At 43.3% G+C, this 22,348-nt stretch overlaps 2 protein-coding genes across 3 annotated transcripts in view; both read left to right on the top strand.

Annotated features, from left to right (window-relative positions):
* Positions 1-16,125, top strand: part of naa15b (N-alpha-acetyltransferase 15, NatA auxiliary subunit b) — a 17,346-nt gene extending 1,221 nt beyond the window's left edge. The window contains exons 2-20 of one of the 2 annotated variants that reach the window (XM_053490755.1): positions 2,282-2,366; positions 3,076-3,180; positions 4,096-4,253; positions 5,313-5,447; positions 6,750-6,903; positions 7,310-7,429; positions 7,522-7,617; positions 7,716-7,822; positions 9,109-9,181; positions 9,296-9,465; positions 9,736-9,888; positions 10,230-10,358; positions 11,121-11,334; positions 11,557-11,750; positions 11,870-11,978; positions 13,310-13,408; positions 13,497-13,640; positions 13,750-13,847; positions 15,471-16,125. In XM_053490755.1, coding sequence (XP_053346730.1) covers positions 2,282-2,366; positions 3,076-3,180; positions 4,096-4,253; positions 5,313-5,447; positions 6,750-6,903; positions 7,310-7,429; positions 7,522-7,617; positions 7,716-7,822; positions 9,109-9,181; positions 9,296-9,465; positions 9,736-9,888; positions 10,230-10,358; positions 11,121-11,334; positions 11,557-11,750; positions 11,870-11,978; positions 13,310-13,408; positions 13,497-13,640; positions 13,750-13,847; positions 15,471-15,671 — 2,544 coding nt within the window. In that variant the 3' untranslated portion in view covers positions 15,672-16,125. Of the gene's footprint in view, positions 1-2,281; positions 2,367-3,075; positions 3,181-4,095; positions 4,254-5,312; positions 5,448-6,746; positions 6,904-7,309; positions 7,430-7,521; positions 7,618-7,715; positions 7,823-9,108; positions 9,182-9,295; positions 9,466-9,735; positions 9,889-10,229; positions 10,359-11,120; positions 11,335-11,556; positions 11,751-11,869; positions 11,979-13,309; positions 13,409-13,496; positions 13,641-13,749; positions 13,848-15,470 lie in introns of both variants that reach the window. The other variant, XM_053490754.1, reaches the window with a different exon arrangement.
* Positions 16,126-19,408: 3,283 nt separating this feature from the next.
* On the top strand, positions 19,409-22,111 carry LOC128517004 (ras-related protein Rab-33B). The gene is made up of 2 exons (XM_053490736.1): positions 19,409-19,734; positions 21,427-22,111. Exons 1-2 carry the CDS (start codon positions 19,543-19,545, stop codon positions 21,877-21,879), a joined length of 645 nt encoding a protein of 214 aa, XP_053346711.1. The 5' UTR covers positions 19,409-19,542; the 3' UTR covers positions 21,880-22,111.
* Positions 22,112-22,348: the final 237 nt, after the last annotated feature.

Below are 22,348 nucleotides of genomic sequence, written 5' to 3'. Positions count from 1 at the left end.
GAGGGGAGTGTGAGTGTGTGTGAGGGAGTGAGTGAGAGGGAGTGAGGGAGAGGGAGTGAGGGAGAGGGAGTGAGTGTGAGTGTGTGTGAGGGAGTGAGTTACCTCAGATTCTGCTGCACTACAGTTTGTCTAAATGTTGGAAAACATTCTTCTTTATTTTTGTCCGAAATTTGTCTAGTGATTTATCTTTAATGAAACGTGTTGCATGTTTAGCTTTCAAGCTATGTTATGCATAAGTTGTGGCTCTACGGCTCACGTGTGTGTGTGTGAGAGGTTTTTCACATGAACAGAGGACACAGCTTGTCCTCAGGCTGTTGTGTCTCAGGTCTTCTCCATAAAGACCTAGGGTTCTTTTTCCAGTTTTTCACTAAAACTTACATTTGCTAAAGAGCCAGATTCTGTCACAGTGAGAGATTCACACATTTAAAAACAAACCCTGATATCAGACTGTACATCCTTTAAGACATTAATATTCATCACATCTCCAGGTTGTGTTAAAATACACACTATTTCTCCAGGTAGTAAGCCTGTACATTAAATACCCATTTATGGCATATTATTTTGACTTTATCCTCTTTATTCTGTACAGTCACTTCAGGGTGGGAATAATTTTTTTAATCAAAGTTTTCTTTTATTGAAAATGTAAACAAGTCCTACATGGTTGTAGTAGCATTTAGTTTTTTTTTTTTTAGCTCAGTTACTCCGGATCTGTTGTGTTCTGTTGTGAACACTCTCGTTCTGAGACGTGCCTTTAAGGTCATACACCAGGGGCTGATGCTGTAGTGTTAAACATGAGGCTTCCTCTAATGGTACAACAGCAGCGTGCCTCTTAAAAACACACACTGAGGCGCCTTAACGCTGAATTTGTAAGCCTGTGTGTGAAGTACTGAACATAAGAGGCTGCGTTATGTCCTGTATTAAACAGTGGCGTCTTGATACTAAAAATCCGTGATTAAAACCTCATGTAATGTTGCTCAAACGTAAATTATGATCATTTGGCATTAACCAACATGCAGGCTAACGCATCACTGACATTCAGAGTTAAATATTAAGTTTCTTTGCTTTGACTTTCAGCTTGAAGGTGGTTTAGAGATATCGTACTCCACACACTCTGACGGGGAATTACTCGTTTCTACGGACTCTTAGCTGGTGTCTGGATTTCTGTACGAGTAAATATACGAACTGACCTTCATTTCAATCTTATTTAAGAAACACACTTGGAGCACTGAAGTAGTTTGAACAGTCGACAGAGTAAAATATATATATATATATATATATATATATATATTGAATTGTTAAACAGCCGCACAGATCGACTTCATCAAGTGCAACATCCGCCTGTCTCACGCTGGTGAACTCGCTCATCCAGTTCAGGTTTCAGGCTGTAGGAAGAGCATTAACTCATTAACAGTGGTGTAGGGGTTAGCACTGTGGCCTCGCACCTTCAGGGTCCAGGTTCGGTTCCCACCTCGGGTCCATGCTTGGTTTTCCCCCCAGGTTACTCCGGTTTCCTCCCATAGTCCAAACACATGCAGGGTGGGTTAATTGGCCGAATTTCGTAGCTTAGCCTAGCTTTAATGTTCTGAGAACACTTGTCTTAGCCTGCTGTTGTGCTGATAATCAGCCTGTGTTCACCAAACCCTGGGGGGGACGGGACGTCCGGTGTAAAATCTGTGCCAAGCTTATGTGTGGATCGGATGGTCCGCTGTGGCGACCCCTCGACTGGAGCAGCCGAAAGAACTTGCACCGTATTATCAGGACACGCTGCTGATTCTGTGTCGTGATTGTGTAAAGTATCGTGATTTTATTAATGTCCTGATTCCATATACGTTTACGTTTTTAAACAGACTAATTGTCGTAACTACCCCCCAGGACGCTGTTCTGCCCGCCAGTGTGTGAATAGTTTAAGACCAACATCATCAGTGGGCGTGTCTGTGACCTTACAGCTCGTATCTCTGTCTCACTCAGGTCATTCTCCCCCTTGATATTAAGTTGTCTTGGGATAAAGATAGCATGTAATGTTCTGACAGAATCACAAATTGCGGCGGGCGAGGCACAGGAGGGCGAGTGTGTGGATCAGGTGATCATCAGACTCAGGCAGTACAGTGCAGCCCATGGTTCAGAACTATTAACGTGTTAACATTAACTCAGTGTATAATGTGACACTCGGGTTTCAGCTCAAGCAGCTTTCTCTGAAGTTTAAGAGCAGAAATGTACAAAGGTTTATCGTTGGTTTGTTGTTGTTTTTGTTGTTATAACTGCTTTATTTTGTTTGTTGTAGAGATGCTATGAGCACAAGCAGTACAGAAATGGGCTGAAGTTCTGCAAGCAGATTTTGTCCAACCCCAAGTTTTCTGAGCATGGAGGTAAGGCAGTCTCTTTCTCTCTCTCTCACTCACTCACTCACTCACACACACACACAAACACACACACACACACACAAACACACACACACACACACACACACTGTTCTCCTCCTAACAATAACCAGGCTGTTTGTGTGTGTTTGTGGTGTCCCCTCCTGTAATCACACACAATAATCCACTCATTATCAGATTAAGCGAGCCGTGTGCACTGACCACAGTGATCTCTACTTCCTGTTTTCTCCCTAATTCTTCAGTACACCATTAGTGAGACGCCGCGTATCACAAGAGAAACCAGAGTTATGTTTTTCTTTAATATTATACTTTGATCAGTAAATGGAAACTGACCACATGCAGAAAATAATGAGATAAGGCACTAAATAATAACTAGAGAACTGATGATGAACAGTGATGAGGCCCGGATGTGTGTGTGTGTGTGTGTGTGTGTGTGTGTGTGTGTGTGTGTGTGTGTGTGTGTGTGTCCCTGTCAGTGTGAGTGTATTGTTACGGTGGTGCCACAGGAGGGTCTTAATCCTCCCTACATGTGGAAGAGACTTTTAGTTAAAGTGCCTGAGGCCTGGTTCAGCTGAGTGACCACGCCCTCACACCGCCTCTGTGGCAGCTCCAGGATTTGAACTCAGCACCACACAATGACGCGCTGTAGTGTGAAATGTACAACGTGTCAAGTTCTCACGTGTGACTGTTTGTACAGAGACGCTGGCGATGAAGGGGTTAACACTCAACTGTCTGGGGAAGAAAGAGGAGGCGTACGAACTCGTCCGCCGGGGGCTGAGGAACGACCTCAAGAGTCACGTCTGTATCCTTAACACACACACACACACACACACACAGAGGTGCATCATCGTCCTGGTACAACAGACAGTTAAAGTGTGTGTGTCTGTGTGTGTCTGTGTGTGTCTGTGTGTGTCTGTGTGTGTCTGTGTCTGTGTGTGTGCGTGTGTGTGTGCGTGTGTGTGTGCGTGTGTGTCTGCGTGTGTGTCTGCGTGTGTGTCTGCGTGTGTGTCTGCGTGTGTGTGTCTGCGTGTGTGTGTCTGCGTGTGTGTGTCTGCGTGTGTGTGTCTGCGTGTGTGTGTCTGCGTGTGTGTGTCTGCGTGTGTGTGTCTGCGTGTGTGTGTCTGCGTGTGTGTGTCTGCGTGTGTGTGTCTGCGTGTGTGTGTCTGCGTGTGTGTGTCTGCGTGTGTGTGTCTGCGTGTCTGCGTGTCTGCGTGTCTGCGTGTCTGCGTGTCTGCGTGTCTGCGTGTGCGTGTCTGCGCGCGTGTGCGTGTCTGCGTGCGTGTGCGTGTGCGTGTCTGTGTGCGTGTCTGCGTGCGTGTGTGTCTGCGTGCGTCTGCGTGCGCGTCTGCGTGTGTGTGTGTGTGTGAGAGAGAGAAAGAGAGAGAGAGAGAGAAGACTAACATGGATGCTGCTGCTGTTTAGAAGGACGGACCCGGCCCAGAAATCCTGCCTTAAGCCCAACTGCAGCCTGGACTGACTCCACTAGCTGATATGTTGATACACACACACACACACACACACACACACACACACACACTTTCATTATGTCCGTCCTCTGTGTACAGGCTGAGAAGTTGCTGCTAAGTGTTTATAATTTTAGTGCAGCTAAAAATAGACCCGTGTGTGTGTGTGTGTGTGTGTGTGTGCAGGGTGTAGTTGGTGTGTGTGTGTGTGTTGTACAGTGTTTATTCCTCCTTAACCCCGCCCCCCCCCCCAGGCTGGCATGTGTACGGTTTGCTCCAGCGCTCTGATAAGAAATACGACGAGGCCATAAAGTGCTACAGGAACGCTCTGAAATGGGACAAAGACAACCTGCAGATCCTGAGGGACCTCTCCTTACTGCAGATCCAAATGAGGGACCTAGAGGGCTACAGGGTAGGTGTGTGTGTGTGTGTGTGTGTGTGTGTGAGAGAGAGAGAGAGAGAGAGACTTGTATTAGTATATTAAACTATTGAAGATGTCATGAACTAGCAAAAAAATCACATTCACTCATCATCTGTAGCACTTTATTCTGTATTCAGGGTTGGGGGCGGAGCCTATCCCAGGGGAAATGGGGCACAAGACGGGCAATTCATCACAGGGCGCACACACACACACACACACACACACACACACACACACACTCATTCACACACTACAGCCAATCTGCGTCATAAAAATGAAATGTTTTCAGATTCACTTACAGCATCGACCGTCACATGACTTTAAATCAATAGGACAGAAGTTAGACCTGATCCAAGACAAGACTTTATCTAGTCCTGTTCCCTTCACACTGAAGCTCACTTCACACCTGTACCCCTGTTAGTGTGTTTATAATCCTACAGAAACAAAGCAGAACCTTAACCTCAAGTTCACATCAAACACCAGAACGAGAGGAAAGTAAGCGTGTGTGTGCGGCTGTGTGCGGCTGTGTGCGGCTGTGTGCGGCTGTGTGCGGCTGTGTGCGGCTGTGTGCGGCTGTGTGCGGCTGTGTGCGGCTGTGTGCGGCTGTGTGCGGCTGTGTGTGTGTGTGGTGAAGTTATGAAAACATTAACGGCTCCATGACACTTAACAGGAGATCGAATGAGCGCGACACCAGACTGTCAGGAAGGTAGGAGTCGCCCACATAACCGCATGTTTACAACCTGGTGAGCCGTGTGTGTGTGTGTGTGTGTGTGTGTGTGTGTGTGTGTGTGTGTAAGGACGCAACTCTGAGACCGGACAACACAAAATCCACTCCAATATTGTAAAGTTGAGCGTGTATCCTCGTTCTGTGTTTAAGCTCCAGAAATAATCTCCAGTCCGTATGATCTGTGATGTTACAGTGTGCTGGATTCACTAAACTCTTGGCACCCGTTTGGAACCACGATTGTAAAGTAATGTGTGTTCGTGTATCGGAGATGGACTGCCTGGCCTCGACTTGTAACAGCAATGTGTGTGTGTGTGTGTGTGTAGGAGACCCGGTACCAGCTGCTGCAGTTACGACCGGCCCAGCGGGCATCATGGATCGGTTACGCCATTGCATACCACCTACTGGAGGATTACGAGATGGCTGCTAAGATTATTGAAGAGTTTCGGAAAACACAGCAGGTAACACACACACGCACACACACACACACACACACACACACACACACACACACACACACAGAGAGGGAGGTGAAATGAGTGATACAGCTGCGGAGCTTTTGTTCTTGGGGTGGTGTTTATTAGATTATTAACAATCTGAACACTGATGAGGTTTAATAAGGGCCTCAGTGTTACTGATGACGGTCAGGACTGAGCTAGGGGACGTCTCGTCCACTCTGTCCCCTGGACGTCTCTGCCTCGTCCACTCCGTCCCCTGGACGTCTCTGCCTCGTCCACTCCGTCCCCTGGACGTCTCTGCCTCGTCCACTCCGTCCCCTGGACGTCTCTGCCTCGTCCACTCTGTCCCCTGGACGTCTCTGCCTCGTCCACTCCGTCCCCTGGACGTCTCTGCCTCGTCCACTCCGTCCCCTGGACGTCTCTGCCTCGTCCACTCCGTCCCCTGGACGTCTCTGCCTCGTCCACTCCGTCCCCTGGACGTCTCTGCCTCGTCCACTCTGTCCCCTGGACGTCTCTGCCTCGTCCACTCCGTCCCCTGGACGTCTCTGCCTCGTCCACTCCGTCCCCTGGACGTCTCTGCCTCGTCCACTCCGTCCCCTGGACGTCTCTGCCTCGTCCACTCCGTCCCCTGGACGTCTCTGCCTCGTCCACTCCGTCCCCTGGACGTCTCTGCCTCGTCCACTCCGTCCCCTGGACGTCTCTGCCTCGTCCACTCTGTCCCCTGGACGCCTCTTTGTCGAGTTTCCTCGCAGCACAGCTCTCTCTCAGACACTCCCACTTCCTGACTTTGTCCCAGCATGCACCTCTGTTTTTACAGGAAGCTGTGAGGCAACTCGCTGAGCTGCACTAGTACTCAAAAATCAGTGTTTTATTTATTTGCACAATTTTTATTATATTAGTCGAAAAGGAAGTGTAAAGGTTTATATCGGAAAATAACTCTTGAATTATAATGTTTGTGGTATTTTATGTGTTTTTGTGAACGTAACATCCATCATTACTCAAACACACCCTTACCGGGTTAGCTAGCATTATTAGCGGGTTAGCTAGGGTTTTTTTTTCCTCTCCATCTTCCTCCCTTCTGAACGTAAGTGTGCGTTACTGAGTAGTGTTACTGCAGACAATTCAATTCAGTTCCATTTTATTTGTACAGCGCTTTAAACAATTGTCCTTGTCGCAGCGTTACACAATCAAAAAAATAATTATTTAAGATTGTATGGAGTGGAATGAATTAAAGGACAGACTGTGTTAACATTGTCTCTGTCTCTCCCTCCCTGTCTCGTGTCCCGTGTGTTGGACCCTAAGCAGACGTCTCCAGATAAAGTGGATTATGAGTACAGTGAGCTGCTGCTGTATCAGAACCAGGTGCTGCGGGAGGCTGGACTCCTTAAAGAGGCCCTGGAGCACCTCATTACCTACGAGAAACAGATCTGTGACAAGCTGGCTGTGGAGGAGACCAGAGGTATACACACCCACACACACACACACACACACACACACACACACACACACACACACACACACATACTGATTTAGTCTGTGTCTCCAGTCTCTGGTCTTCCTGTTTGCCGTAATGAAGCTGTGGTTTGGCCCTGTGTGTGTGTGTGTGTGTGTGTGTGTGTGTGTTAGAGTGACCTCTTGAGGGAGCAGTGTTAATAATCCAGACTTGTTGAAATACTGAGAAGTGGAGAACTAGAGATCAGGATTCCAAAGAGAAAATAAAAACAGAGAATATAAATTTTATTGCATTTTTCAGTCTTTAGGAATTTATTCATGTTGTTTTTGGTACCGACCTCGACTGCTTACTAAAATGCTGCTTAGTATAAAATTGAGAATTTGTGTGTGTGTGTGTGTGTGTGTGTGTGTAGGGGAGCTGCTGCTGAGCCTGGGCCGCTCTGAGGAGGCAGCTGACGTGTACAGACGACTACAGGAGAGAAATCCTGAGAACTGGTCTTATTACCACGGCCTGGAGAGAGCTCTTAAACCTGGTACGTCATGTGATGAACCGGCGGCGTGGTGACATCTGTCAACATACAACCTGTGTCTCAGTTACCTCTGTGTGTGTGTGTGTGTGTTACAGCCACTACAGAAGAGAAGCAGAAGATCTATGAGGAGGCCTGGGTGAAGTTCCCGAAAGGTTTGGTGCCTCGCAGGCTACCGCTCAACTTCCTGTCTGGTAAGTAACGCCAGCTGAACAACGTGTGTGTGTGTGTGTGTGTGTGTGTGTGTGTGTGTGTGTGTGTGTGTGTTTAAACCCTGTGTTTCCTCGTGTAGGTGAGAAGTTTCGGGAGTGTCTGGATAAGTATTTAAGAATGAACTTTAGTAAAGGCTGCCCTCCGGTCTTCACAACACTCAAACCCCTGTACCAAGATAAAGACAAGGTGAGGAAACGGTCGTGTGTTTTAACTCCGCCATGTGATCGATGCCCTTATCCTGCGTAACATGAGAAACATTCAAAGAGCTGAAGGTGCAGAGAATGTCGAGGAGTCACAACTCCCAAATCTGTTCACGTCAGGCATGTGTACTAATTTAGATCTTAAACTGTAATGTAACCGTGTATGGCAGGGAAACTAATTAAGTGTAATTAACTAGTTAATGTAAAAATAAATTAAATAAAATAGCATGAAAATTATCTATAATTCCAGCTATTGCTTTTTGCAGCATAGTCCCAATAAATTAGTTATGACAAATTAATGAAGCCCAAATAATAATAATAATAATAATAATAATAATAATAATAATAATAATTATTATTATTATTCTCATTACTATACGAAACAACAACAAAAATCTACATGTTATATTCGAGTAAAACTGGGACTTTAGATTGTACAGAATAACAGAATTCACTCCTGAGAGTCTCAGTACACCAGAGTCATGATCGGACTGTCTGTCTGATTCACATCTCAAATGTTGGCCTCCCAGGAACTCCTGAAAGTTTTTACTGATCACTGTTCTGTAAATGTGTGTGTATATATATATATTTTTTTTTTATTCACCCGGTTTGAGTTCCGGTTTGACTTGAACTCCCCTTATATAATAAACAACATGGCAGCTATACAAACACTAAACCTAAAGGAAACCAGCAGGAGAGGAAGGAGCAAATCATACCTCCTGTCAGGGTGTGAATATTAATGTCAGATCTGTCAGTGGTTTGTGTGGACAGTTTAAATTGCCCTCAGGGTAAATTCGGCTGTGGGCCAGTGAGCGAGGCTGAACTGAGCACTTTGAGTAACACTTCTAATCATCTAATTCATTTAGAGAACCTGTATGAACAAGTGTCACTGCCTTTTCTATTTTTTTAAAGCACTGGATCTTTTTCTTGCTTGTTTATTGCTGCTTTGAATGTTTTCTTTTGACTGACAAAAAAATGGCAAAACAAAGTGCGAATAAAGAGACAAAAATGTGGAAAAAAAATAGTTTGCTAAAAATTTTACACTTGTGTGATGCACAGTCGAGTGTTGTTGGATATAGACAAGTTTTGATTTTATAGAGTTGTTATTTTACTGATCCCAGACGGATGTTATGTGGAGTAGACTTACCTACAGTCTTACACACAGCTGCCTAAATTCAGGCCTGTGTTGAACCTTCAGCAGAGAAACTGATACTAAAGTGGGAGGAGTTACTGAGTACAGACTCTGAAGTGTTTTGTTGTGTTTATTTGCAGGTGGCAATAATTGAAGAGTTAGTAGTAGGTTTTGAAACGTCTTTAAATAGCTGCCGAATGTTCAATCAAAACGGTAAGTGACGCGCATCCTAAAACTCCCATACTGTTACAGCTTATCGACTCTGTTTCCCTATTGGCTGGGGTGTGTGGTTGGTGGTCTCTGATTGGGTAATTTGTTGTCATTCAGATGACGGTAAGGAGGAACCGCCCACTACGTTACTCTGGGTGCAGTACTTCCTGGCACAGCACTACGATCAGATCGGGCAGCAGACGCTGGCGCTAGAGTACATCAACGCCGCAATAGAGAGCACGCCAACGCTTATTGAGCTCTTCCTCATCAAAGCCAAAATATATAAGGTTTGCACATGCACACTTCCTGTATTAATAGTGATTTAATCAATTTTGAGAAAAATCTCACGGTTTGGTTTTGTCCGATTGTAAATATATTTTTGGTAGAGTTTAATCTGACCAAGAAAATGAAGAAGAATTAATGAAATTTAATGGAATAAAAATGACCTGGAAATAATTTGTCATGTGTTTGTGTATAGAAATTTCTCATTTACGAGTCTAAAGTGTCAAAGCATCCTCGTGTTCCCAGACCTCTAACATGTGGCCTCTCACCCTCAGCATGCTGGGAACATCCGGGAAGCAGCTCGCTGGATGGACGAAGCTCAGGCTCTGGACACCGCCGACCGCTTCATCAACTCCAAATGTGCCAAGTACTTACTGAAAGCAGGCCTGATCAAAGAAGCAGAGGAGATGTGCTCGAAGTTCACACGGGTAAGAAGTCCTGTGTATACGTACGGTCCGCTCCACTCTGACTGCACGGGATTTTCATCAGGACAAAACTAATGTTTGTAATTATGGTCGTTTGTTCCATCATTTATGAACCCTCCAAATTTGTGTGTATGAAAACAGATTTAATTCCTGAATGGTTATCGCCACACTTATGTTAAACCCCCTTAAAGCTGAGAGTCTTGACTTCACTTACACATTGTGGTGGTGTACAGAGGCCAAACACGCCCAAAATCTGTTCAAAACTTTGTATGCACGAAACTGTATTTGACAATGTAACATTTTGTGTGTCCCCCCCTTTTTTTTTACCTCCTCTTATTCTCCAGGAGGGGGCGTCAGCGGTGGAGAACCTGAACGAGATGCAGTGTATGTGGTTTCAGACGGAGTGTGCGCTGGCGTATAAATCTATGAAAAAATACGGAGACGCGCTCAAAAAATGCCACGAGATCGAGAGGGTGCGTTCCTGTGTTTGTTCACTCATTCAGGACCAGTGTCTTATTAATACCAGTAAATACCAGTGTGTTAACACCAGTAAATACCAGTGTGTTACTAGTCAAGCCTGTTTTAACTATCCAGCCGTTTTCATGCTTCCATAAAATGTAATTCACTGGTCGCTGCTATTGGAAACTAACTAATTTAAACTTATTTAATTAATGTTTATGATATTTTGAGCCTCCGTTGTCTGTGAGACGACTTTTATTTCCAATGGAAAAGTCAGACACGGCTTCCTCTTCTCCTAAAACTGACCTTAGTCCTTTTTATTAGAATTATGTAAGCATTATGAGTTCCATGTAATCAAAGAGGCTAAAAAACGAGATGGGTAGCATGGGTTTTCATTTGGATTTAGTTTTTAACTGCCATTACAAATTTGCATAAAACATATGAGTAAATATTAAAGTTAAATTAATGGTGTCTCCATATTTCTAAGATTGTCCAGTAAACTCAGAGTAAGTCTGTGTGAGAACACACTGACAACTGCACGCTAGCTTATTCATGGTCTTCATGTTATAGCCTTACTCATCATGTGCAGTAGATAAAATATGTTTTGTGTGTTTGTTTTAAACACAATTTTACAATTGCTTTTGGAGAAACCCTCAAAATAGACCACAGTTTTTAGGAATTTTCTTTTCTAATGCCGTCCATAGCGTAGTCCAGCGTAATATCTGCTGTTATAACTTTACTCATCACATTAATATTGCCTTTGTTTCCTGTTGTAGCACTTTGTGGAGATAACGGACGATCAGTTTGACTTCCATACGTACTGCATGCGGAAGATGACGCTTCGCTCGTATGTGGACCTGTTAAAGCTGGAGGACGTCCTGCGCATGCACCCCTTCTACTACAAAGCTGCAAGCACCGCCATCCAAATCTACCTCAACCTGCATGATAACCCTCTAACCGACGACAGCAAGGAGCTCCAGGCTGACACCGGTAACACCACACACACACACACACACACACACACACACACACACACAGAGTCTTTAAACACACCCAGAACACACCAGTCTGAAATGATGGCGAGGAGCTTAAGGTTGTAACGCTCACATTCCGGCAGACATTAATCTGAGTCTCTTAGTGTAACACACAGTTTAGGGTATCAGTACTGAGCTGTCTGTCTGTCTGTCTGTCTGTCTGTCTGTCTCCTCACAGGAAACCTTTCGGACAAAGAGCTGAAAAAGCTGCGGAATAAGCAGCGGCGAGCGCAGAAGAAGGCTCAGCTAGAGGAAGAGAAGAAGAATGCTGAGAAAGAGAAGCAACTGAAGAACCAGAAGAAGAAAAAAGAGGATGATGATGAGGAGATCGGAGGCCCCAAAGAGGAACTAATACCAGAGAAGCTGGCTAAGGTTAGTGTTGTGGTTAAAGTACTGCCTGTAAAAACCAAAGAGGAACTCGCACTGGGAAAAATTTATTTTTTAATAAGCTGAATATACATTTTTCTTCTGCTTTTGCTTTCCTTATCCAGGTGGAAAACCCATTAGACGAGGCTGTGAAGTTCCTGATTCCTTTAAAGACTTTGGTGAAGAACAAGATCGAAACTCACCTTCTGGCCTTTGAGATCTACTTCAGAAAAGGTCGAGGAAACGTCTTTACTAAAGCAGTTTATTATTTAAGGAAACAGGTTGTAGATAAAACAGAACTTTTACTATATTACATTAGATTTAGTTAATTTGTTTAGACCTTCGTTTAAACCACAAATCCAACATCAAGCTGCAGTTCAGACGCAGTTTCTCTTATTAACCCTAGTTTGAACCTTTTAGGTATGCAGGCTTGTAAATTAACTTTTTTGGTCCTACACTCTCTTCCTCTACTCTGCATGTCTTTATAAGGCTGCTTACTCGTCTCACACACACATTTGACTTAATCGGCAATTATTCTTTCATTCACTCGTTTCCTAACGCATTCATTCATTCTTTCATCCACTTACTGCTACACTGACTGCTCGTGCCTGCGGGGCGTCTCTACTCTTATTACTGCAAAAACTTTACATTGATCACCCATTTCTCCTGAGTGCTCCAGATCAGTATGGAGACGGTTAGTCCAGCCCACGGGGTATGATGAGTGTGTGTTTGAGTTCTGACACCAAATGGATTTTCTCATAGAACAGTTTATTTCTCACTCTAAAGTGTTTATAAAACAGCTGTGGATAAATTCCCATCCTGACCCAAATACACACATGGAATGAAAGTTTGAAATCCTGCGAAGTTAAAGTCTCTTCTCTCAAACAATCTAAAATGAACACACTAGAAATAAGTTCCCGAGATATCGGCACGATCACTTTCTGCTTCAACTCGCAGGAGGAGCTCATATTATGTTCTGTGCACGTGAGAGAGCCCAGCCAGACCACGCCCCCTCCCCTCCCACACACCCCCACAGACCCAGGATGGGTGAATCGCCCAGGAACCCCTCATCGCCCAGGAACCCCTCATCGCCCAGGAACCCCTCATCGCCCAGGAACCCCTCATCGCCCAGGAACCCCTCATCGCCCAGGAACCCCCATGGCATCCAAATGAAATGTTTTCTGAAATGTTTTCTGTCTCAGGACAGCTAAGGAAAGCCGGTGTTTTGTGAGTCTTTACTTCGCAATTTCTACAGGAATTGTCTTATTACACTCCATTATTCCAAAAGGGTTTTGGCGTGTGTGTGTTTTATTGGAAGATGAATGGCTGTTCATAGTCTTTAGATCAGTTTGAATTTAGATCAGAAGATTATACGTTGAACACCTGGTTTGGAAATGTGCTCCTCTTTTCCTCTTTTTTGGTAAATGTGGAATAGACCGGAATAAATCTGCGCTACACAGACTGCACTGCCATAAAACATGGCTTCTTTTTGTTAGAATTATTTTCTTTCCGTAAAAGGAAAAATGAACCGATTTTGATGTTTATATTTTCTGTTTGTTTTTCAGATAAGTTCTTGTTAATGCTGCAGTCAGTGAAGAGGGCGTACGCTATCGATCCCGATCACCCCTGGCTTCACCAGTGTCTAGTGCGCTTCTTCAAAAGAGGTAAAGCACTTTAGTCTAAAACCATCATCGGCCACTCGTGGTGTTTTGTGATGCTCTCTGATGTGATGCTCTCTTGTCCTGACGATAGTGTCGGAGGCTAAAGAGGTGGCAGATCCGGTCCGCACCGTCCTCAAGCAGGAAATCTCTCGGCTGTTTGGTGACAGCAACGCCAAGAGCTTCAACCAGGCCTTCCTCAGCAAGCACTCCAACTCAATCCCTCACCGATTAGCAGGTGGATAAATCTCACACTCTCTCTTCCTGTCTCTCCCCCTCTCCCTGTCTGTCTCTCTCTCACACACACTGACGTGTTTCTCTCTCGGTGTCTCTATCTGCTCTTGAAGCTGCCAGAGGAATGTTCTACTTGGACCCCTCGACACAGAAGAAGGCAGTGGAACTTGCTGCAGCACTGGATGAATCTCTTAATAACAGAAACATTCAGGTAATAAAACTTAAAGGTCTGTGACTTCCTGTCACCTGCAGCGCTGCGTTAACAGATCAGATTTCTGAGGAACGTTCTAGAGCTACAGAACCCTTCCAGACTGAAACCCTGCCAGGGACTCACTTCCTTTTAGTCACATCCTGTTAGATTTATTTCACAGTCTTAATTTGTTACATTTAGGCATTTGGCAGACACTCTTATGTCTCACTCTTTTTATCTCATTACACATCTGAGCAGTTGAGGGTTAAGGGCCGCGCTCAAGGTGGCATTACAGTGGCAACTTGGTGGTTGTGGGATTTGAACCTGGGATCTTCCCAACTGTAGTCCAATGCCTTAACCACTGAGCTACTAATGTCCCCTTGTTACATGTTGCTTTATAATATAAACACACACACACCCCGCCCCACCCACCTTCACCCCCCCTACCTGCTTTGTTTTTATTGTAGTGTAATAACGACACAGTGTTACAGAGAAAAGCATCATCGTCTGACCTGGGTGGCTAAATTCTCACCTGGGGTCGGGGTTAAAGTAATGTTTTAAAGATAAAAGTTTTTATGTGTCTTGTAATGTAATTACTAGTGAAGGCGGAAAACGGAGTGATGTTTACAGGAGACTTCAGTCACAGTACGGTGAGGAGCGTTATAAAGAATAATATAATAAAGGAAATGTTCCCTGACTGTAAAAATCTAACCCTAGTGAGGTTAAACTGAAGAATAAAGAAGTGAGTGAATTAATATAAAGCACTAAAACCCAATTCCGTGGTATCGGCACTACATGTGCTACATACTATAAGTGCATAGTTATGACACAAATGTTTGCAGCTTGGCCTTAAATATGTTGATTTTCTTTATCAGAAATTCACAGAATATCACTGCGTGGTCATAATTCATAAACACACAGGTTTATTTCCCGTTGCGTATGGTGATGGAGTGGAGTTGTTTTCTTCCCCAGAGGAAGTTCGGGGTTGGTTTAGTTTACTCAAGAGTCAAAATCCCCAAAGTTGTTCACACACACACACACACACACACACACACACACACACACTGTTTAGTCTTGTGATTGAGTGCACTGTATATGACTGATCATCCATAGATTGCTCCAACACCCCCAGTCCTTACACAACAGTATTTCCTGTAACTGTGTACACACACACACACTCACTCACTCACTCACTCACTACTGAGCACAGAAACTGCACATCACACACCACCTTCACTAAAAATGACAATTTATTTCATTTCCTTTTTCCTTTTGACATTTCCTGAATTATTATTTTTATTGGCCCCACATTTGAAAAAAACCCTGAATGTGGTAACGTGTAGAAAATGTAATAATAATAATAATTATTATTATTATTATTATTATTATTATTAGTAGCAGCTTTTCATTCATGCATTACTCAAAACAACAGTATTGTAATTAACTAAGAGTTAAAAGCAAGATGTTGGTCACATGACCCTCTTACACACCCATTGTAGTCATCAGTTTAAATGACGGTTTTTGGTTCTGACGGTCTTCTGGTTCATCTAATAATGATTTTGATCGTGTAAAGTTAAAATAATGGACATAGAGATTAGTAACGGACACTGAATAATCCCAGCATGCTTTTCTCTTCCTGTGTAGATCTGCACAGAGGTGTTGGAGAGTCTTCGTAACGGCACCCTCGGAGACGCCACGGAGACGGCCGAGTCCTACCGCACAGAGTGTCATAAGATCTACCCGTACACGCTGGCCTTCATGCCTCCTGGTTACGAGGAGAACACTAAGATTGCCGTAAATGGAGACGTCTCCACGGAAACCGAGGAGCTAGCCAATGACATGTGAACACCTGAAAGGGGGTGGGGCTAAGGGAGGAGGGGGGCGGAGATGAAAGAGCGGTGACGGTGCCATTTATCGGCCACCCAAGATGACACGTTGCTGAACTTCCTGCGTTCTCTCCACCCCCCGATAATCGGAGTCGCGGCCGAGAGGAGACGGGTGTCTGTGGAGACGAGGACGAGAGGGGAGGGGGGAGGAGGAGGAATGAAATGACCATTTTACTTTTTTTTTTTTTTTTTTTAACCTTGCTGATGACTGCTCTCTAACTGAAACCTAGACGACACGCAAACGCTCTGTTGTGAACGGTGTCTAAAGGCGGTGAGCTACAAATTCTGGGTTAATTAACTGTGCAAACACAAAAGGCGAATCCCATAGTCACCCAAGCGATCTCACTCAATCCATCTTTCTCCCTCTGTTTTAAAGAATAATTTATATGAAAAATAAAAACGGCATAAAACGAGTTTTGGAGCGCGGAGTTGGTTTTGTGTTGGCGTGACGTGGCACTGAGCAGGTGGTTGTTGATGTTGTTATTTGGAATGTGTGGAGGTGATGAGGGTTACACCCAAGGGGCGGAGTCTGAGAAATGCTTTTTTTTTTTTAAACCGATGGGACTCGTATGCTATCTTTTCTACTCCATTATACCTGAGGTTTGTTTAAGAGGAGCTCATCTAAAGGTAACTTCTAGGACCTGAAGATCAGAGTGTGAAAAATCAGCAGGTGCTTCTGGTTATTCAGTTAAAGTGGTGAAGTTAATCTGCTCTCTCCTCTCTCTTACTTTGATCGCTCTCCTGAAAGGGACACTCCAGCATTTTCATCCCGCCTAGCGCATCAGAAGCGTGTGTTCGATCGCCACGGACAAGAACTTTAACGCTTCTCTGCAGACGGGAAATCCACAAACACTCGGGTCTGTGAGCCGACGGTAAACTGTTATTAATACCCAAGCAGTTTTCAACTCCTGTCCCGTCGATACTGTAGAAAAATGATATTCACCCATTAATAAAGACATTTCTTTAAGGGAAGGGTGCAGAGCATGAAACATGCATGGCAGAAGTTACATCACACCAACCTGTGTACAGTATGTATGACTGATTCTGTGAATTAATTTAGTTTTGAGACAACAGAGAAGAAGAAGGCAGGATTGTAATCTTTTTGGTCAGGAAAAGAAATAAAAAAATCTAAGCAGCCACACGCTGTTTTCTTCCTGTTCCCTCGTGAATAAGTGTTTCCCATTCGACTGAGAGATTTTTTCAAAATGATGATCTTCCATTATTGGAGAAATACGGTACAGTGTCGCAGGGTTCGGGTTAGAGTGAGACCAGGACCGCTAGTGCGTGGTCGTGCTAACATCATGTCACAGGTTTTCTACAAATTCTGCAAATAAAGCTAGAATTTATTACATTTCTGCAAAAATATGTTGCTGCTTTATTCATAATTGATCCGACTAAAGAATACATGAAAGCACTCAGTTCCTTTGCTGATTTCAGTTTCAGTGGAGTTTTAAGTAAACAGGTTCAGAGAAACAATGAGGTTTTTGTCTGTGATAATCTCACACACGGTTCTGGAGGATTCCTCTCATGCACTCTCTCTGGCCCCTACTTTCGTTTTCAATGTGGAATGATGTTTGTTGTATGATATTAATTACATTTTTTTTGTAATAAAAATACACCTCAAATAATGAAAAAACACACATTTGGTACTAGTCTATGTACATCTGGGTTTGTATACGTTTTATTTGCCTCTTTCAGTTTTCAGTCAGAGGGGTGACTGAAGGAGGGAAATGTTTTTAGCATTGAGGTTTAATTCAGTTACCAAAAACAATGAGCTTCAGGTAGAGCGATATGATAAAGAGTGTAAGTCTTCGTAAAGTCACAGCTGTGCTGATCTCAGATGGACCAATGAATCGTCTTTTCCTCTGGACCATGAAGCCAAACTTGGGTTCGTCGTAGATCATTTACACCTATTTAAATAGAAACTTTTTAAGTTTAGCTATTTTTTCTCCCATCCAAAAACAGGCTACTTGTACCTGTTTCTAATTTAATGTGTCCCTAAAGTGTGTCAGTTTTTCAGCTGTCCACATCCGTCCTCTGGTCACAGAACTGCCAGTCAAAAACCAATCAATAAGCACTCAAACCTGTGGGGTGTCTAAACTTTGTTCCTTTTGAGTCGCCAACGTCCACAGCGCTGTGGTTTGGGAACAGAAATGTGTGGCTACGCGGGGGTGACGCGCAGTGAGCTCATGTGCTCTGGGGGGATTTTAACCTGTTCACCATTTTATGAACTGAAGGTAAGATATAAAGACGTGCAGACTCCAACTGTACAGACACACCCGACTCGTTAAGCAGCTCATTAACATCCATTCTCAAGCTCAGACCTACAGAAGTGTGATGTCAATGTTTTTTTTTTTTTTTTTTTGCTTTTTTTTTTAACCAAACTTGCAGCCTTTTTTAAAATATGAACAAATGATTCATTTAAACCACAGTCACTCTGACCAGGATAAAGAAATGAAAAAAGGTGAATGAATGAACACTAAATGTGTGTCTACAACAAGCAGCCTGCTGAGCTCGCGCACTTCCTTTGCCTGGATGTTTCATATCTGCCGTCTTGGTCCCGTCTACGCATGAGGCTCCTGTGACATTTTGATGACATAATGGTAAGTAAAAGTACACTTTGGTACGTTTGTTCCTGAGTGTAATTTTGTTTACCAGCGGTTCTGGCTGCAGGAACCGTTTAGAGCAGGGCTCGGCCCCCTGTGGCCCCCTGTGGCTCCGGAAATAACTAACGAGTATTTCATTTCAGTTTATTTTATTTTAGTTCATCATTTTTTCAATGTAATTATACCTTTGAAGATTATCTTGTATTGTTAGAAAAATTAAAAACACGTTTTATTTTGTCACTTAAAACGTGTCACAACTGCTGACATGCGACACCCGTCAGCACACGGTTTATATAAATGGTCCTTTTTCATTCAGGGTGACGGCTGACTTCATACTCCAGTACACGCGGTTAAAGGATGACAAAAATCTTGTTTTTTCCTGTAGCACTTCATTGACTTTTTCTTTTTTTTTAATAAATGCAACTCACTATAGTTTTTATACATAGCAGGAAGGTAAATAACGACATATGAAGCTTTATCTCCATTTTCGATGTCAAAAGGGTTTTGTGGCTCACAGTGTGTTCTGTATGAAACGGACCCAAACGGCTCTTTGAGTGTTTAAGGTTGCTGACCCCTGACCTAGTCCTAGGGGACCAAAACTATTAACATGCAGATTTAAAGACTTAATGCTGTTGATGTTTGTGTGAAATCCTGTTGAATTTTGTCTGTAGACTCGGTGCACAGGATTATCAATCATCTGTTACCAGTGAAAAGAGCCGACGTTAAACCTCACCACTAAGAACCACCCAGTTTGATTAGGAGTTCCCCAGTATGTCTGTGTTTGTTTCCTCTGTGTCTGAGTTTCCTCCTATAAAACCTGCTGTTATGTGAACTGACACACACACTACCAGTATAAGTGGTGATAAATGATTAAGGACATCGTTTCTTTGTAGCATTAGCAAAAAAGTGTAAATAGTCAGCTTCATAAACGCAGTGCTTCAGTTCAGCAATCCTGTCTTCACCTCAAACTCTCCAATATCTCTATTGTATCGTGTCATTGTAATCCCGCAGTGGTGCAACTCTCACGAGACTTCCTCATCTCGTTCAGCCTTTAAATCAGTTTCACCGACAGAGCAGCGAGAGCAGTGTGTTAGAGTGTGTGTGTGTGATTAGAGAGTTAGTGTGTGATTAGTGTGTGTGTGAGATGCTCTTGGAGAACTCTCTATATACGGAACTTTAATTATTAAAGCTTTATTAAACTGAGAGAGGGTGAGAGAGCTCCAGATGGACTCGTGTGACTGCTGGATCCCGGTCGTGTGTCGCACCTGTAAAGTCATCGTGCTCGGAGACGCAGGTGTCGGGAAGACGAGCCTCACTCACCTGTACTGCACTGGACACTTCCCAGGGAAAACCGACCCCACAATCGGGGTGGACCTCCGGGAGAGACTGCTGTACCTGCGCGGCGAGAAGATCAAGGTAAAAGATCAAAGACAGTTAGTGTTACATTACTGTGGATTAAACAGGAAAAGTAATCAAGTATTTACCTTTTAAAGTCCCAAAAGGAAATCTTACATGCAGAAGTTCTTATCTTGTGGAAACGTCTTATTTATCTGCTACATTAAAGGGGAAGGCTCTTAAAAAAGCAGTAGTTTGGGGATATTTTCCATGTAATGTACTTTATTATTTCAGATTTGATATGAATCAATGAAAACAGAAATAAAAAAAGGATAATTATGTTTATAATTTTATCTATATAAATATAATTACAAAATTAAATTAATGCTAATGTATGTCCCCCCAAATATTCTTATTTCCACCAAATTTTTCATATGATGAAAAAAAAATTAAGCAAATAAAAAAATTACAAAATTCATTTATAAAACATAAGGACTAGAAAATCCTAACTCAGAAAAGGAGAAGAGATGGTTTAAAAAATTAGGAGGATTGTTCAAGTCAAACCGGGACTGGTGTAAAACGATCGACATTTACAGGAGACTTTAGTCACAGTGCGGTGATGAGACTCTGAGTCGCAGTGAAACATCTGAACGGTGCGAATGTTTTAAAGAAGTCTGTACGTCTGTGAGTGACGATCCCAGCTGAGGTGGCTCTGAGCTCACTGCAGTCGCTTACATGAACATTCAGAGTGTAGAACATCTGATCACTGAAAAAACAAACAAAAAAAAAAACCAATCCTTTCTCTTTGTTTTGTGGAAACGCACAAGCTGATACTGCTCACCACCACACACACATTACAGGAACTCGTCTGGAAGTTATCATCATGTCCCCCGTACAGTCCTGACCAAGACATTTACACATGTTTGGGGCCATAAAGGAGTTCCTGGGAGGCCAGCCTTTGAGACGGGAATCAGACAGACAGTCCGATCCGGTGTACAGAGAGAACTCTCTACCTTGATGGTGTCCAAGCTCTAGTGAGACACTGTGATGAGTGCATTAGTGTATCAGGGGATTATATAGAGACATAAAGGGAGTGTTTACTTTCAAAAGAGAGTAACACTGTTCTGTTATTTAAAAGTCCTGCTTTGACTTGAACACCCCCTTTAGCATTACTTCCAGATTAAACTAATTTGTCTTCCTAAATCTTTTAAAATTGCTTTACATTTAATTAGTCTGTGTTTTGGAGTTTTTGGGGAGAGTCCAACATATCATCTGTCCTTTTTTTGGTACTTTTAAAAATGTTGTTACAGGAAGAAGTTGATTTAACAACGGGGCTTTTGTGGTCTGTGGAAAAAAGGAAATGAAATTACAACATGCTGAAAAGCTGCCTTTTGCTACATACATAAATCATCTTCCCTTTAATGAAAAAGGTTAAAAGGTTATCTCCTTCATCTAACAATGTCTCTTCGTTTAACATGGCTTCATACACACACTGGAACTGAGCGTGTGTATGTGGTTGCTTAGACTGCAGTACGGTCTCTTTCTATTTACAATATATAGTTAGAGGTAACATGAGAAATGAAGGCCAAACAGACGTGAAGAGTCTGGGATACACACCTACTAGACTGCCAATTAATTTGGGAGTAGAAAGAAATTTCTTTGCATTTTCTCATTATTAGTAACTTTGGCCCTTTCTGGTTTTTCCTTTTTTTATTGTTATTATAAAATTTCATCAGACAGGAAAAATAATTTTTTTTTTGCTTTTTGGTCCAGGTGCAGCTGTGGGACACTGCGGGTCAGGAGCGCTTTCGGAAGAGCATGGCCCAGCACTACTACCGCAACGTACATGCGGTCGTCTTTGTCTACGATGTTACAAATGCGGCTTCGTTCCGCAGTCTGCCCCTCTGGATGGAGGAGTGTCATCAACACTCAGTTGGACCTGACGTCCCCCGTGTACTTGTGGCTAACAAGGCTGACTTGGTGAACTTGGGCAACGCATCAACTGTTGAGCAAGCACGGCACTTAGCTGAAGTTCACTCAATGTCCTTTTACCTCTGTTCAGCTAAAAGTGGCAGCAGAGAGCAGGTGGACGCCATCTTTAGTAAACTGGTACAGCAGATCAGTAGACAACGACGAAAAGGATCAGAATCAGACAGGGCTTTCAAACTTACACCAAAAGCCAACGCAGAGGAAGAGAAAAAGGAGAAATGGACCTGCAATTGCTGACGGAGTGGATTATGGGTGAAATGAGGACATTCTTGGCTGTCTTTTATTTCAGACTTCCCTTGCACTAAGCTAGTCAGCTAATTGGGTCACATAGTTAGCGAGCTGGTTCCGGTAGCGTTATGTTGTTATTTTATATTGTTACATGTAAGTAGCACCTCAGTCCTGGAGGAACGTTGTTTCGTTTCACTGTGTACTGAACTCTATATGGTTGGAAAGACGACAAAAGACTTGACTTCAGGACTGTTTTTTTTTTTTTTTTTTTAACACATCCTTGTTGATTTCCCATCAAGACTCTGAAGTGCATAACACCTGCATTACATCACAGGAAAGAGAATTGCACCAGGCAACAAGAACTGTGTAGTAAAACTGACTTTGCAATTTTCATAATCTCTAATTATCCACCACTGTAATGTACAAAGGCCTGTTCGAGTCAAAGTGGGACTTTTGATTGAACAGAATAACAGAACTC

The sequence above is a fragment of the Clarias gariepinus genome, unplaced genomic scaffold (assembly GCF_024256425.1).
Source record: "Clarias gariepinus isolate MV-2021 ecotype Netherlands unplaced genomic scaffold, CGAR_prim_01v2 scaffold_31, whole genome shotgun sequence".
NCBI classification, from domain to species: domain Eukaryota; kingdom Metazoa; phylum Chordata; class Actinopteri; order Siluriformes; family Clariidae; genus Clarias; species Clarias gariepinus.
This window is presented reverse-complemented; position numbering and strand designations above follow the sequence as displayed.

Excerpts from the sequence above, each read along its gene's own strand:
- LOC128517004 (XM_053490736.1), top strand. The coding sequence starts at position 19,543 with ATGGACTCGTGTGACTGCTGGATCCCGGTCGTGTGTCGCACCTGTAAA. Across the intron at positions 19,735-21,426 it reads TGCGCGGCGAGAAGATCAAG|GTGCAGCTGTGGGACACTGC; the intron begins GTAAAAGATCAA and ends TTTTTGGTCCAG.